This window comes from Acyrthosiphon pisum, chromosome A1 (assembly GCF_005508785.2).
Source record: "Acyrthosiphon pisum isolate AL4f chromosome A1, pea_aphid_22Mar2018_4r6ur, whole genome shotgun sequence".
NCBI classification, from domain to species: domain Eukaryota; kingdom Metazoa; phylum Arthropoda; class Insecta; order Hemiptera; family Aphididae; genus Acyrthosiphon; species Acyrthosiphon pisum.
The window spans coordinates 3,731,506-3,747,029 of NC_042494.1; the positions used below are offsets into that span (position 1 = coordinate 3,731,506).

The 15,524-nt window shown below is 27.6% G+C and overlaps 1 protein-coding gene across 3 annotated transcripts; it reads left to right on the plus strand.

Moving 5' to 3' along the window:
- The first annotated feature begins 4,231 nt into the window (after window positions 1-4,231).
- Window positions 4,232-7,960, plus strand: LOC100570409 (tektin-4). Of its 3 annotated transcripts, none has more exons than XM_016807933.2 (7): window positions 4,232-4,302; window positions 4,929-5,179; window positions 5,274-5,580; window positions 5,647-5,861; window positions 5,951-6,176; window positions 7,013-7,167; window positions 7,292-7,960. In XM_016807933.2, exons 2-7 carry the CDS (start codon window positions 4,956-4,958, stop codon window positions 7,503-7,505), a joined length of 1,341 nt encoding a protein of 446 aa, XP_016663422.1. In that variant the 5' UTR covers window positions 4,232-4,302; window positions 4,929-4,955; the 3' UTR covers window positions 7,506-7,960. The 3 variants fall into 3 exon arrangements, with proteins under 3 accessions (XP_016663422.1, XP_008187402.1, XP_029342366.1); XM_008189180.3 differs by having other exon boundaries at window positions 4,234-4,298; XM_029486506.1 differs by lacking the exon at window positions 4,232-4,302 and adding an exon at window positions 4,745-4,842 and having other exon boundaries at window positions 7,292-7,959.
- Window positions 7,961-15,524: the final 7,564 nt, after the last annotated feature.

Sequence of the window (15,524 nt, forward strand, 5' to 3'; positions counted from 1 at the left end):
TTTATTTTTGATACTAATAACAAGCTTGTAATTTTACTCATATTGAACAATGTTAAGGATATGTGATGATTTGCATTGGAGAGGGATACATTATTGTGTGACAATATTGTGGGTAGGACTTCGGAGTAGTTTTGAGGAGTGAGGACATTCGGGAAAATCTGATGTTTGGCCACCATTCGTTAGACCACTTTTTATTATCACGTAATACTGTTTAATTCACTTTAATCGTACACATTGAAAAGATATGACCAGTTTCCTTACAACCCCGATACCGAAAATGAAGTTTTAATAAATACCTACCTAGTTGTTTTACGTTACCAGCGAAGGAATAGGTATATTTACAATAACAGCTGATACTCATTATTATATATTGATAAATTATTATAAAATGTTCATAATACAGTACCTATGTTAACATAAAATAATATGTATCGTTACATTTATAATATCGAGCACAATGTACTCCTATATTGAAATGGTATATACTCATTAAACAAAAACAAATTTGAGTCTTCGTAGTTGATTGCTAAATTATTTTAAAAAATTTCCGATATTATTTCAAATATTGGGGGAAATACGTCGTATTAATCGAATAATAAATAATATATTAGAATTTCAGTCACTTTACGATTCATACAAGCCTGAAAAGTAAAATATATATAATTTTGATTTATAACTAACTCAAATATGTAAGTTATTATAAATAAAATAAAATACGATTTTAATAATTCAGGGGCAAGTAAATACCAATTTTAAACAATAGGTACTCTTTGAATAATTTAATTGTGTATGATACAAATAACACAATCTCCCAATTCTTCCGAGTATACACAAAACTATAAGATATCCAAATTCAACTTGTATACCTATAGCATCGTGTCCATTATTTGTCGTGTCTTGTTGTCGTCAATATAATACAATATATTTATAGCGTTTCTATCTTGGCTATTGTATATAATTCTACAGCTATTAATATAATAATATTTGAATAAATAATATTTTTATTTAGAATTGGATTTTTAATTTTTGTGGAACTTATTTTTTTCAAAAACAATGGTGATATCCTCTTCTGAGTTTTAATGACAGCATATTGTTATTTTATGCATAGGTATTAGGTACCTACACTGGCTACACTTTGCCTCATCACGTTTATTCATGATCGCCAAACATAATAATTTAGGTAGGTACATAACTGTTAACAAATTTGGTGGTTCAATCTTATAACTAATTTATGTAACTCAATTGTGGTTATAAAGTTAAAAATAGATGTTGGTTTGAACAAATATATTTATTGAAAATACAAATCTTTGGCCCGAGCATCGTCAGGTGGGATACCTAATACGTATAATATAATATTATATTATATATTATTACTTAACTCAGCAAGGTTAGGTTTGTGCAAGTTATGTTAACGCATGTAATATACTATGATAATTTTATTTTTATTTTGAACGATAACTTGGTAATAATTATAACAATAATTGTTTTAAATAATTCAAGTTATTAGTATTGTCAAACATTAAATATAATATGTTTGTTGAATGAATATTAAATAAAACAAAATGGTAGGTATTTGATTTTTATACAATATAATATTAATGGGAATAAATAACATATAAATAGGTACAGGCATTGCCTACTATACAAAATAGGATATTAATATTTATCTATTAACTGGTTTAACTAAAATTAATATCTCTGATTTGTTATACACATATATGATATAATATATTGGTAGTTTTCGTGAATGATTTGTAGAATATTATTTTATAATGGTTGAAAATCATATTATGTTGAGAGTAAAATGATAAAACATTTATAATAGAGAGGTATCATCTTAACTCTTAATTGTTCTAACTAAAAAATATTCATATAGGTATTAGTATTGGCCTATCAAATTTTTAATCAATGAGATATTCGTATTCATACATACAGTTCTATTAACGCAATCAATTTGAAGTATTTGAACACACTACTGATGACCCTTAATGCTAATACATTTAATAGGTTAAAGACAAGGATAATATATTATTATGTCAACGTGGCCCTATCATTTCCGTTACATTTATAATATCGAGCACATACTGTGAGTCTGTGAATCAATAAAGAAATAATACAACACATGAATATTAAATTACAATTAAATATTCAGCTTTGATTGAACTAATACCATTAAAGCAAAATGTTTAAACGGCCCTACTTACAACCACAATATAATTAGAAAAATTAATAAATTGTGGTACGATTACAACATGTTGCTCTGTTGCTAATAACTAATTAATAATACATAATATTTGGTCTGAAATAAAATACGAAGGTAAAAAATTACCTATACCAATATATTGTACAAAACAAATCGTGAATTGTATTTGGTTATTTTACATAAATCCCCATTGGATCTATACCAACAAATTAAAAACACACCCTCAATGATTTATGACCAACAAAAGGTTAATAATATTATTATTTTATATGTATGGTTTAATTTTTAGTTGTATTTTGACTCTATTTAATTTAACAAGGTACGCGCTAAACTCACTAACTACAGAGGACTTAGGTTACCTATACTTGTTCAGTTTTTATATTATAATTATTATATTTTATGTTTTAGTTTTATTCTCGTTAAGTTATAGATATTTTGTAAAATAACTATTAAGAAGTATTAATTTTCAAATGTATTATTTTAACTTCAATTTGATAATTTTTTTTTAAAATTCTATTAAATTAATATTTCTAAAAGTAATTTAACAGTTATTATAATTATAATAAATTAACAGCAATAAAAGATTTACAGTTAGATAGTTAAATGAAATACCTTCAAGTTATAGTGGAAATAAGTATATACAGAACATAATTTCATAGTTAATTACAAAAGATACAATACTTATAAAACTATCAACGAGCAAAAATTATTCTATTGCTAACTAAATTATTTATAATGATTATAGTTTTGAAAATAGCCAGTTATACACTATTTTTATTTTTTTCCTGTTAAATAATCCTGAGTGAATATCTTTCTTTGTGGTGATAGGAATTTGGATATAAAAGTTTGGTCCCAGATAATCGACAAAAGATGGTCCAACAGATTTTTTAGTATATTTTACAGGCAGATAATTATTATAAGCTTTATGTTCTCGAATATTAGTAAAACCGGAACGATTCTGGTTTAGCAACCTATCGATTTTCCAATTTTTTTATTCCAAAATGTGTGTTTTAGTGTGCTTTATAAGAATGTAAAATCGAAAACAAAACTTTCGGTGTAGGTGTGACAAAAAATTATACATGTTACGTACAGTTTTAATCAATAACATGTCTTTTAGTTTAACGAATTTATAAGTTATGGAGCGTAGCTTACCAACTAAATTGTTAATATGAGGATCCCGCCTTCAATTATTATCAAAATAATAATATATAATACCTAAATAGCGGATTTTCGATATTTCGAATTTTTTATTTATTTGCTACCTAGTTTGAGGTCCATATTTCATATAATTTATTACAGTTATAATGTATAAGAAGAGTAAAATCAGGGCTATTATATTTATTTATTGTAACCTTACATAATATACTTTTAATCATATAGGTATAGATAAAGAATTATTATTTTTGTATTATAATTTTCCATTGTGTTGATATCTATAATCAGCATTGATTTGTTTCATATTTTTTAGAACTAACTTAGAAGCATAGATTATTTTCACTAGACTCTATAGAGTAAAATCTGACACAATAACTTATACACCGTTAATAGTTTTCAATCTTTCGTATAGTAAAGTTTATTTATAAAGTTCATTTCTAAAAGAACGTAGGAAGTTATTGATTTTAGATGATAATTTTAACAAATAAAATCTTTTATACATCATAATGATAATATAATTTATGTACTAATTGATTCCATAGTAATTCAAACGGTAATACATAATAATTATTTTATTGTTTATTATAAAACGCCCCGATGTTTATGAGATATGCAATATTACAAGCACATCTGAGATTATTGTTTAGGTTATTGAACCATGATAGGTACCACGCGAGAGGCAACTATATTTCGTACAAAGTCAAGGGCGTACAGTCTTTTTAAATCATAGGTTTTGTACCATTTAAAACCCCACCCACACAATTGTAATTATTATTAATTTACAACAATTTGCATTTTATTTTTTTTGTCCATATAAAGTTATAACATAATATTTACGTTGCTACGATACTGTTGAATATTATAGGTAGATATTGATTAGACATTATTCTCCTTAAAGGAGACCCGACGCACCAGCGCTTCATATTCTTTACCAATATAAGTAGGTAAGTTGTTTTGTGTTTCTAAATGTTATGTAACAATTAATATACCTATCATTTCAAAATTGTGAGTTAAATAATTAACATATTCTATATTGTTTGAATCATACGTATTATTAAATAGTATATTATATTCTTTACTAAATTGTTCAGTAAACATAAATTATTAATTAATTGACACTTCCAAATCAATTATAATAGATAGTTAACAATACCTAAAACAATCATATAACACTCAAAATCAAATAAAACATTTGGAAGCGTCTGGAAATGTCGATATAATTATTGATGTATAAGTAATAAGTATAAATATTCATAATACAATACCTATAGATACATTTTTCATTATTAAATATTAAATTATACATCTGTGAATGATAACTCTTTATTTCGTTTATTTTTTTTTTCATACTAGAATGTAATCATTTTTCAACTCCAATATTTAGGTCATCTACTCAATGATATTTAAAATTCATAAACTATTGTTATTTATAGCGCAAATTACGAATATTATTTAATAGAGATTTAAATTCAAGATACACGAAGGTATTTAATAATTTATACTAAAAAATAGAAAAAATGTATTCATAAACTAAAAAATATTATCTAGATATTTAAAATTCCTTTTTTAGGATTTTTTCTTAAAATAGTTCACCATCATGGAGAAATCGTCAACCCCTAACCGTCAGCTCTCAATGTGTGATATGATTTCCGATGATTTATCTGGAATGAACAACCAAGACGTCCCAAAATCATGTGTCACTCATGACATCTGTGCAGATAAACCCAAACTGGCGAACAATTTTTGTACATTTCTTCAATGGCAGAAACACAACGAGGAACTACTAAGCCGATCAGTTCAAGGGCATCATCAATCAAATGTGTAAGATTTTACAATATAAGTATATTATTTTAAAACTATCTTATTATAATAATATAATAATATGTAATATACTATTAAATAAATATAAACCTAGGGTTGAGTATAATGTGCAGCGCGCAATAAACACATTATCCGGGTCTGCGGATAAAAGTATGTCAGATAGTACCAATAAAATTGCCGGTATGACTAGAAACATAGATAGATGGAAAGCACACATGTTCCAAGTTATAGAAAACATGCGAAACGAAATCGATTTACTAATTTTGAGTAAAACAAAAATTCAAAAAGCCCAAACGGCATTGCGTATTATATGCTCCATATCTACTGAGTGCTTAGAACGACGGTCGTTTAGATTGGAAACGGATCTCACTTTAGATCCTGGACAAGTGGAGCTTGTTAAAGTATTACTTTTAATCATAAATTACAGTTTAATTGAAATCTTAAATTCTATAATAATGTATAAATAGGAAAAAGAACTAATTACTGAAATCGGAAATTTATTTTGTCGCACATTGTCCCAGATAAAAGATCAATTAAACCGCAATAAAAATGTGAAGGTTCGACTCGAAAAAAATTGGAGTGATAAATATCAGTCATTTCAAATTGATACCATCAATTTAGGGCTGAATATTCAGACACCTATTATTATGTCACATGCAGATGTTATCAAAGATTCTGAAAAGTATGACCATCGCATTGTCACAAATAATTTTGAAATTTGTGCTCTTGATATTTAATATTCACATACATTATTATTTTTTATTACTATAGCACTTGTTTGTCAGTACCAGAATGGGAATCAATTACTAAAAGTTTATATGAAGAAGCTGAACAAGTTTTGAACGAATCAAGACAATTGAGATCCATAGTTGACGATGTACTCAAAAAAAGTGCAAATAGATTAAGAGATCAAGCTGACACAGTTGACATTGCTCTGGCGCGGTTCATATCCGATACACAACAAATTGGACAAGCAATAGAGAATGACTTGAAACAAGTAACTAAATAATTAATTGATTAATAAATTCCATTTTTAAATTGAAAAATACGTATATCATCTATATATGCAATTTTAACAATTTTTAATTCTCTAAAATAATGCGTATATAATTACGTTGGATTTAACTTTTGACCTTTAAATACCTAGGTGTGTGTATTAAAATATTGCTATCAATTAAATATCCATTGTCGTAACATGAAGCTAATATATAATTAGATATAAAAAATTACAAGCTGAAGTGATTACGCATTTACGCCTCTAATTAATTAAACTTGCAACTTGAGTTCAATGTCCCTACGCAATAATTTCGTATTTTATTCTCAAATACTATCAGCAAATCGCAATCTACTAATAATCAACTATTTATAATAGTCTTTAACATTTAAAGCAGTTCTCAACGCTTAAAGTGTAATAAAAGTATCTTACTTCATTTAGATAAAAGTGACATTTACGTTAGGTAACTAAAACACAATTTCGTTCCATTAATTTTTAAATTGCTTTTAACATGGATAATGTTTTTAATAAGTTGTTGGAGACTTGACATTTTAATCAATTTATTAGGATTTATAAACTATACCATTTACACACTACGTGTTAATATTATTTTATGGACTTGAAAATATTATAATTATATTTTATAATACAAATTTAATGATAATTTTTATATTTAATTTATGTTTAAGTTAGTTATTTCTTAATTAATGGTATATGTACATTATTCTTATTCAGTAATACATTCCAACTATAGGAAATGTGTCTACAATATCTATATTGTACCCGTAGTAACTTTTATAATTTTATACATTTTGTTTCATTGATTAAAAATAATCTAGGTGGTTCAACGGTTGGGCGATTCGGAAAATTTAATCGGAGATCTCATTCGCGTAATAATGAATTTAGAAAAAGCAAAACAAACTGCTGAAACAAGGTTACACAATCGGCTGAAACGTCCGGGGGATGAGAACGTCAAGGATAATGCACAACTAAGGTATTCTGCATCACCTCGACGCTCTACAACTATATACTATAATGAAAATCTTCCTTGTTTTCCTACGTGTTATACCAATAATTTATATTATATAATATAAATAAATAACAATATTTTCTTTTAGCCTTATTTCGGAAGTGAAAAACTTAAGCGATCAATTAAACACGCTCAATTATCAGTTGTATTGTGCCAGAACAGGACACGGGGGGTTGCAAGAGGCGCGTTCGTTACTCGAGGACGATTCTCGTATTAAAAGGAAAACGCTTTGGATCGATAGCATTAGATGTCAGAGGATACGAGCGCATTATCCTTCCGTAAACATATTACTTGGCCGATGAAGCAACGTGATTATTTTAAAATTAATAAAAATAATATAAATTATTTTGTTGTGACCCAACGAAGTACTAATAATATATCATGCTATTTATTAATACAATACTCGCCATAACTAACTATTAAATTATCATTTAACGATATAAACTCAAAATAATGTTGGCACTCAGCTAGACCACGTATTTATGCACACGCATTTGCAAGCAATACACACTTTTATTTATAAAATAAAATTAAACACTGTAGTGTTGTAATAATGTTGTATAAATTATTGATGTTTAGTATTATAATATTATCACCCGTATGGACAGTTATTTAAGTGTTACTTAAAATTAAACTAAGTGTCACCCACAGTCCCTTAAAATTGCGTTGCACAGTCATACTAATTGTGTTATGAAGTAGCTGTCACTTAAGGACTCTTTTAAATCTAAGTGTTGAATTAACTGCCCATAGTGGTCCCATTACTTTTGAGATCAGTCATTCTAATACATTTAAATATAAATAATATACACTAAAATATACACTTTATAGTTAATATAATAAACAAGATGTAAAGAAAATATTACCTAGGTACCTGGTACATAATATGATCAAGCGTGATTAGTATTTTCGGATTCTTAAGTTGATGTTGATGTACAATATTGGAGTATAAATAACAATATAATACAAGAAAATAAAAAAAAATCGACATTTCAAATGTCTATAAATAACTCAAAAAAGATCAAATTATTTTTAGAGTTCTATCAAATTTATACCAATATTTTTTGAAAATTTAAAAATCTATACGGTTATTCTTTTAGAATTACAATAAAAACACAAAATCGATTTCCTACCAGCAACCACTCACAAAGTTGGAGATGTAACCTCTATTTATTATCTGTTCCTAACATAGATATTATAGAGAATGGATAGACAATATGGCTATATATTAACAAAATAGAGGGTAGTGTGCCGGAATGGGGAAGAGAGAAAGACTGATTTTATCAATGCCTCTCATTCTAATAGCGGTCTTATCATAAATTATATTCTGTGATTAACAGAAGACCTCTATAACCTCAAAATATTTTCATGTTCGTTCCTCATAAATTTTCAAAAAAAACTAATAATAATCGATAATTTCACATGCCTATAAAAAGCTCAACATAAGTAAAAATATTTTTAAAATGTTATGGTGTATAGAAAATTCTAATATGAGCGTTTAGTGAAAATTGTTCCAGCTCTTTTGAAAACTACAGGCAATTTTTTTTTTAATTTCATCCTCCCGAATTCACCGCAACTAGATTCACTTACCCACAGGAAAAGATACTGAAGTGGAACATCGATGCATTTAACATTATTCTAACTACTAAATACTTATCGTGTACCTACCTACCCACAAAAAAAACACACACACACATATAAATGTAATATTTATCTTACCATTCAGAATTTAAAATCCAACAAATGTTTAAGTGTAAAAATTAACTTATTTCGCTCATAATCAGTATCATTATAATAATATTAATATTTAATATAATATGTAAATGTGTAGCTACTATTTGTTATCATAATTATGACTTATTATTATAATTTATTACACAACTTTACATTGTCGTTGGTCATTAGCAGGGCTAGAGACTTCCTAAAATATGCAATTAAAAAAAAAATCATAGTATTGGATAAAGCATTTTTATTTTAATATATTCTAATATGTACCTAATTCATACCAAAAAAATTTCGTTTTATTCATTTTCTTTTCTGTTTTGTTGATGAGTTTGAGGGAATCACGCGTGTGATGTAGTAGGTACCGATAAATAACAATGCGAGCGATCAGAAAAAAAAACAAACTTTATTTTATATAAATAATAATAATAATAATTATTTTATTTTATTATAAATAAAACCAGCATACTAATATCTCAGATCCAGGAGATCTATTTAAAATTAATTTTTTTTTATACTAAAAATAAACTTTACACTATAACTTTTTACAACTAAAAATTTTAAATATAAACTCGTATTGCTACGAAACAAATTTCTATATTACTTAGGTATGTTTTTAATGATTATAGAAAAACTTGCAAACTCCTTGAAGTCCCTAGCCCTAGTCATTATAGTCTTCTTAGTAGCCCATTTTCTAAATAATTAGTGACGACATGTGAGGCATAAAATTGAGCAGTTCCAATGATTCAATACTGCAGATGGATATAGGAATTTTAACTGTATAGGTTCATACTGTCAGTATGATACTGGAAAATATGTAATTTCTGCATGTCCTTCGGGTGTCGTTGTTTCAACTTGTTTGAATAAACGCGTATAACGCTGCGGAAAATAATAAATAACAAGTGCCGTTGGAACGTGGAATTCCAGCATGCGTATTTATAACGCTGATCGTCATCTGCTGCTGCCTGCAGCAGGCGTGTGTGTGCATATCGATATTATACACGTGCATACAGGTATTTTCACCATATTTCGTATAATAATAATATGAAATGATGATATGATAATATCATGTTATTATTATTATATTAATTTTCCCGTGAATTCGATACCCGTCGCCCGACTGATATTCGACCGTATTTGGGCTCGCGAAACCGGCAGAGAGTTGAAAAAAAAATCTTTATATATTTTTTTTCGTAAGTAAACGCGACGCACGTGCAGTCGTGAACCTTGTCTTCATTTGCATTACGCTATACGGGAACGGCTGTGGCGGCAACCTTCAACTTGGACCGCGAATACCTTACGCCGCCGCACGGCCACACGGGTGACATCACTCGGCCGATTGTATTATTATTATTTTTATCATTTCACGTCGGGGGAGGCCTTTCACCTGTTGTACGCATTAGCATATTATTATTAATACCTACACTATTTTTATACAACGTTTTGCCGGCGTATTGGCAACGGGAATTATAGCCTAAAGGTAATAATAATATCGGTTTCACACGCACCCACCCATATATAGGTAATACACTAATACGATATACGAGCACGACCGTAATACATATTTTGCATATCTATAATATCTATATGACCACAACGGGACCGCTTGTCCAATCGCAATGTTTACAGAGAAACTGGGTGACGAAAAAAAATATATAATATAAGCCAAACACGCCCATCGTAAATCGTATCCTAAAGCGGAGCTACTTTGATTTTATTTTTATTTTTTTCGTGGGCCGAAATCTGCAAACAATGGTTTCGGAAACAAAACTGACTAACCGAATATTTCCGACACGACATAATAATTTAACATTCGGGTATTTAAATGTAACATACTTTGTAGGTATAATATACAATATTGTAATGTACAGGTCGTACCTATATAGGTAATATATATAGTTATTGATCAGTTATACACTCTCGCGATTCCTACGACGTCTGTGCGGAGAATGCGGAAATCGGGTATTTGGGTAGTAACCTACTTAAAAATGCAATGACTGTTGTACCTGTGTAATAATAAATTATAATAATATTTACATGTGCATATCCATGAAACGTCTTTGTTTACGATGTCTTCAGTAGACGTTAGACTCGAAATGTGATAATGTCCATTTATGAGTTTGGCCAGCGATATTCTGAATTTGTTCAGAAATCACAATATGTATATACCTACTATAGCACCGGCTTCGCCGTTTTTCCATATATAGGTAATATAACGGAGGAAAACAAATCTACACACTTATAGGTATACCAATATTCGATTAGGTAGTCAAATAATACACGTTTATAGTATAAAGTCGGTAAGATTAGAACACGTCCTGGTTCAGGTTACATAATATAAAAATTCTAAGTCATTGTGATCATCGTAAAAGTAACATTCTACAACAGCATCGAAATGCCTATAATATAAAATAAATACCAATGCAATATTTCTTTACGTTCTTATTTATTAAGAACATTGGGGTATAAACTTATGTTAGTTTTGATATTATAATATTATGAAGTTGCATACTACATCTACCAGTTCCATTAGCAGGGGGGCCTTGGGGGCACACGTCCACCGGAAATCTTTTTTTTTAAATCAATGGTTATTTAATTTATAATAACTAATATTAACATTGTAATAACTAATAACATTATCAGGTACGCAACTATGGTAAATATAATATAAATAATATTTATAGAATTATATCTACATAATATAGATAATATTTTCACGCCAGTTGTTGTCTTAGTAAATTTAAAAAATGAAGTTGAGTTGTATCAATTTTTAATTTATATTACATAGTTATACGTGTGTTTTATTCTAAAAATAAATAATGATACAATTATCGCCCCCCCCCAAAAAAAAAAAAATACATTTTTGGCTATAGTACTGACATATTATAAAAAATGCACAACTCAAGCGAGATGAAAAAAAAAAGTCTAACTATTTTCGGTTGTTTTATAGAACATAATGAAACATATTCCTATTGAAACATGACACTATGCATAATATTGTATAAAGCGTATAATAACGGTTTAATGAAAAATTATAATGATCCAAATTACTATATAAATAAAATTTCATTTAAGTTTTTGATTTAGTGACATCTGAGTTACAGTCGTTAGCCGTTACAGATATATAGCACATTAATTTATAAGTTATAACATTTAATTTTATAAAATATAATACACAAATATTATATCTATACATATATAGGCACGGTGGGATACATTTGTGTTAAGTGCTCAGGTAGGATTATGTATAATGTATATACTTTAAATGATTAAAAAGAATAAAATGTTAAACTTCTCAGATTACATACCCACCCAATTACAGTACCACCTATACAGGTATAATAAATTAATAATACACTTGCTAATAGGTCAACCATTTCGCCTTTTGTTAATTAAATAAATAATATAACATATTATGATTAATAATATATTATAATATTCATAACTTTACCGTTACGTTGGTTTTATTTTTAATTTCAAATAAAACATACGTATCTCAATCCTTCGTCCGTCTGTGTATTTAGCCCTAAAAACAAAATGGAACCAGTTTGTGAATCACGCTGTAACAATTGAGTGACCTGCCAGCATACTCTTTCGTCGTATCTGTCGAACCCGTTCAAGGTATTTATTAGGTATTCGTATTTTGTACCTAATGTCATCATCAGTAACATAATATTGTGGCAAATATGTTGGATTCTCCAACGTTTTCAGTGATACGGATTTTATTTAGGTACATATATGTAGATGAACGCGGATTCAACCAGTTTTAAATAATTAATTCTAATGGGCTTTCTCTTGCTAGCTGTCACATAAACAAACTTAATTACAACAGCGTTAGTGACTCTAATGGTTATTTTGGCGCCGAATTTTTATAATCGGCTATTAGTTATCAATTTTATTATACCGATATTAAATTATTTATTATATTTACATATTTTGTTGCTACCGGAAAGTAATTATTTAACTGTTCAATTTCATAAGATTGAATACGTAAACCACGTTCTTTAACTAATAATAAGTCATGCGGTTCATAATATTGTTCGACAACCTGTCATATTATTTTAAGAATATGCAATTCTTTAAAGATTTTAACTTATTATGTATACCTATTTGGGTATTTAAATAAATATCATTGACGTAGCGTGAAATGCAATGGCCCTACCCTAAATCCTAGGCCGGAGTAGGCCCGGTGTATGAGGCCATTCTCTAAAAAAAAAATAAAATCATTATCATATACCTATATGCAAATACTGAATTAATTAATTTATGTTTATATCAGTAAAAAATTTAGTAACTCTATAACAGACGAGTGACCTGTTTACCACAGAAATTAAATTAGAATAGAAACATAAATTATTAATAGCGATTCTAAGAGTTAATAGTAATTATATAGTATATTGTATACATGTATATTAATAAACTAATTGCATATATTTGTAAGAACAAATACATATTAATATAATATATCTAATATTATTTATTCACTGAAAATTAATTTTTTGAGCCGTCATTTGAGCGAACTTGACAATGACTTCACCCAAATTCAATTGCCGGTTATTTTCAATGGAAATAATTGAAAAAAACCACTCGGACGTTCCTATGCCGTTGTACTCCGTAAAAGTTTTTATTATTTGAAGTGTTGAGAACGATCGCTCTGCTGCTGCAACTGCAACTGTAATGGGTAACATCAAGTAAAACCATACAACATTTTTTATATCTTCAGTTATAAATGTTGATGTTATACCATAATGTTTGAAAGATTTTAGCTTATGTAAAAAACTCCAAAAAATTCCTCTTTTCATTTTCAATTCATATGTTCATGACGTTTGCAGTAGTCCTGGGGCTTTGTTAAGATCGATATCACTCTATTGTAACGATTTTAAGACACAATCTAATTTTATCAGTAGGTATAGCCACAGAACAATAATATAATACGTACAAATGCCAACGTAGATACAACGTTAAAACTTTCAAAACATTTTGAAATTTGTTTGCTTCTAAAATGTTGTCTTTATTTTTAGATGATAATATATTGCTTATGCGAACAATTTTTAAAATATTTTAAATCCATATTGAATTATATGATATAATATTAATATAGTAATAGCATATTCTTAGAATTATGTGTTGCAATTACCACGTACAACTGCACAAGCTATAGTAATTTAATTTAAAAAAACCCGCCTGTTTGAAAAACTAATGATGCATGTATAAGTACATTTTTTTGTATTTTAAATCAAATTACTTTCAACATAAATATAAATCAAGTTAAAAAAAATGGTTTAGTGTTTTTGTAATAATATAATGATTAATGATAAAAGTACTGTGTCCCATTCCCACAAATTAGACATACCTTGACGGACTAGTAGCCCCGGCTTAAATACACCACTGGTTTGTTATGTTTATAATTAAACATTATATCAAGCAAAATTAATATAATATTATTAACTGGATGATTATTAATTAATAATTTAATTGTGTACATATTTTCTGATCTTTTTTTGCCCCTTGATTCTTTTTCATTAACTCTTTTCTTAAAGCATTTTTACTGAAACAGTAAAAAATAATTATGAAAATTTTTATATTAGATATGGGAACGATTTCAATGTAAATAAACAAGTTACTGATCATTCTAAAAAAATTATTTATATAAATAAAACTCTAATTTATAAATCAATTACATGCTTTTCACTAGTAACAAAAATACAATTTTTTTTTGTGTAATAATACCTAAATAAATTAAATAATAATTTATGAAAATTGTATACTTATTAAAAATAACTCAAGTCTTTATAATTTATAAGCTGACATGGGGACAACAATTATGATTTATGAATAATAAATAATTAAATAGGTACCTACCTATTTCTCCATGCACTATTATTTATTATAAAAAGAGTTTTAAAAGAGTCCATGATGTTTCATGCAATTTTGTATGGTGGTAATTTATGTGACACTTTAGAATTTATTCATTATTATAGTTACATATAAATTTCTGAATTAGTATAATTTATTAAAATTTCAATAGTTTTTTCGTAAAAATTGCTAAATTTGGATTCCAAATATTGCTGTATCAAATTAATGTTCCCGCATAAATAACGCACATTAAAACTTAAGTACCTACCTACGTACCTACAAAGCTTATTACATACAATTTTGTATAAAGGGTAAATGTTTTTTCATCATAAACTTGTTTCGTGTTTTAAAAACGTAAATATTTTAGAGACGGACTTTAATTTAATTTTTTCAAAACTAAAAATTGGTTATTAAAAATTGAAGAGATTTCAGAGACTACATACACACGTATAATTGTTATATGCTGCACCGGTCTGGGTAAATGCGTTGGTATTATAAATGAATGTTAATATTATTATAAAAACAGCAAAGGACAATATTGTCATCGCCCATCAGGGTATAGTAATGGTATATAGAACGGTATCCACACGAGCAACAATGGTAGTATAGCCAGTGTTGGGTAAATTACTTTTAAAAAGTAATGAAATTACGTTACTCATTACTTCACATATTTTTATTTAAATTACATTTGCGTTACCTAAAATTATTTTTATCACGTTACGTTACTTTTTCATAAATAAAGTAGT

What these genes read in the sequence shown, in the direction of transcription:
- LOC100570409 (XM_016807933.2), top strand. Translation starts at nt 4,956, where the DNA reads ATGGAGAAATCGTCAACCCCTAACCGTCAGCTCTCAATGTGTGATATG. An exon ending in GACAAGTGGAGCTTGTTAAA is followed by an intron (nt 5,581 to 5,646) that starts GTATTACTTTTA and finishes ATGTATAAATAG; the next exon opens with GAAAAAGAACTAATTACTGA. An exon ending in GTTATCAAAGATTCTGAAAA is followed by an intron (nt 5,862 to 5,950) that starts GTATGACCATCG and finishes TTATTACTATAG; the next exon opens with CACTTGTTTGTCAGTACCAG.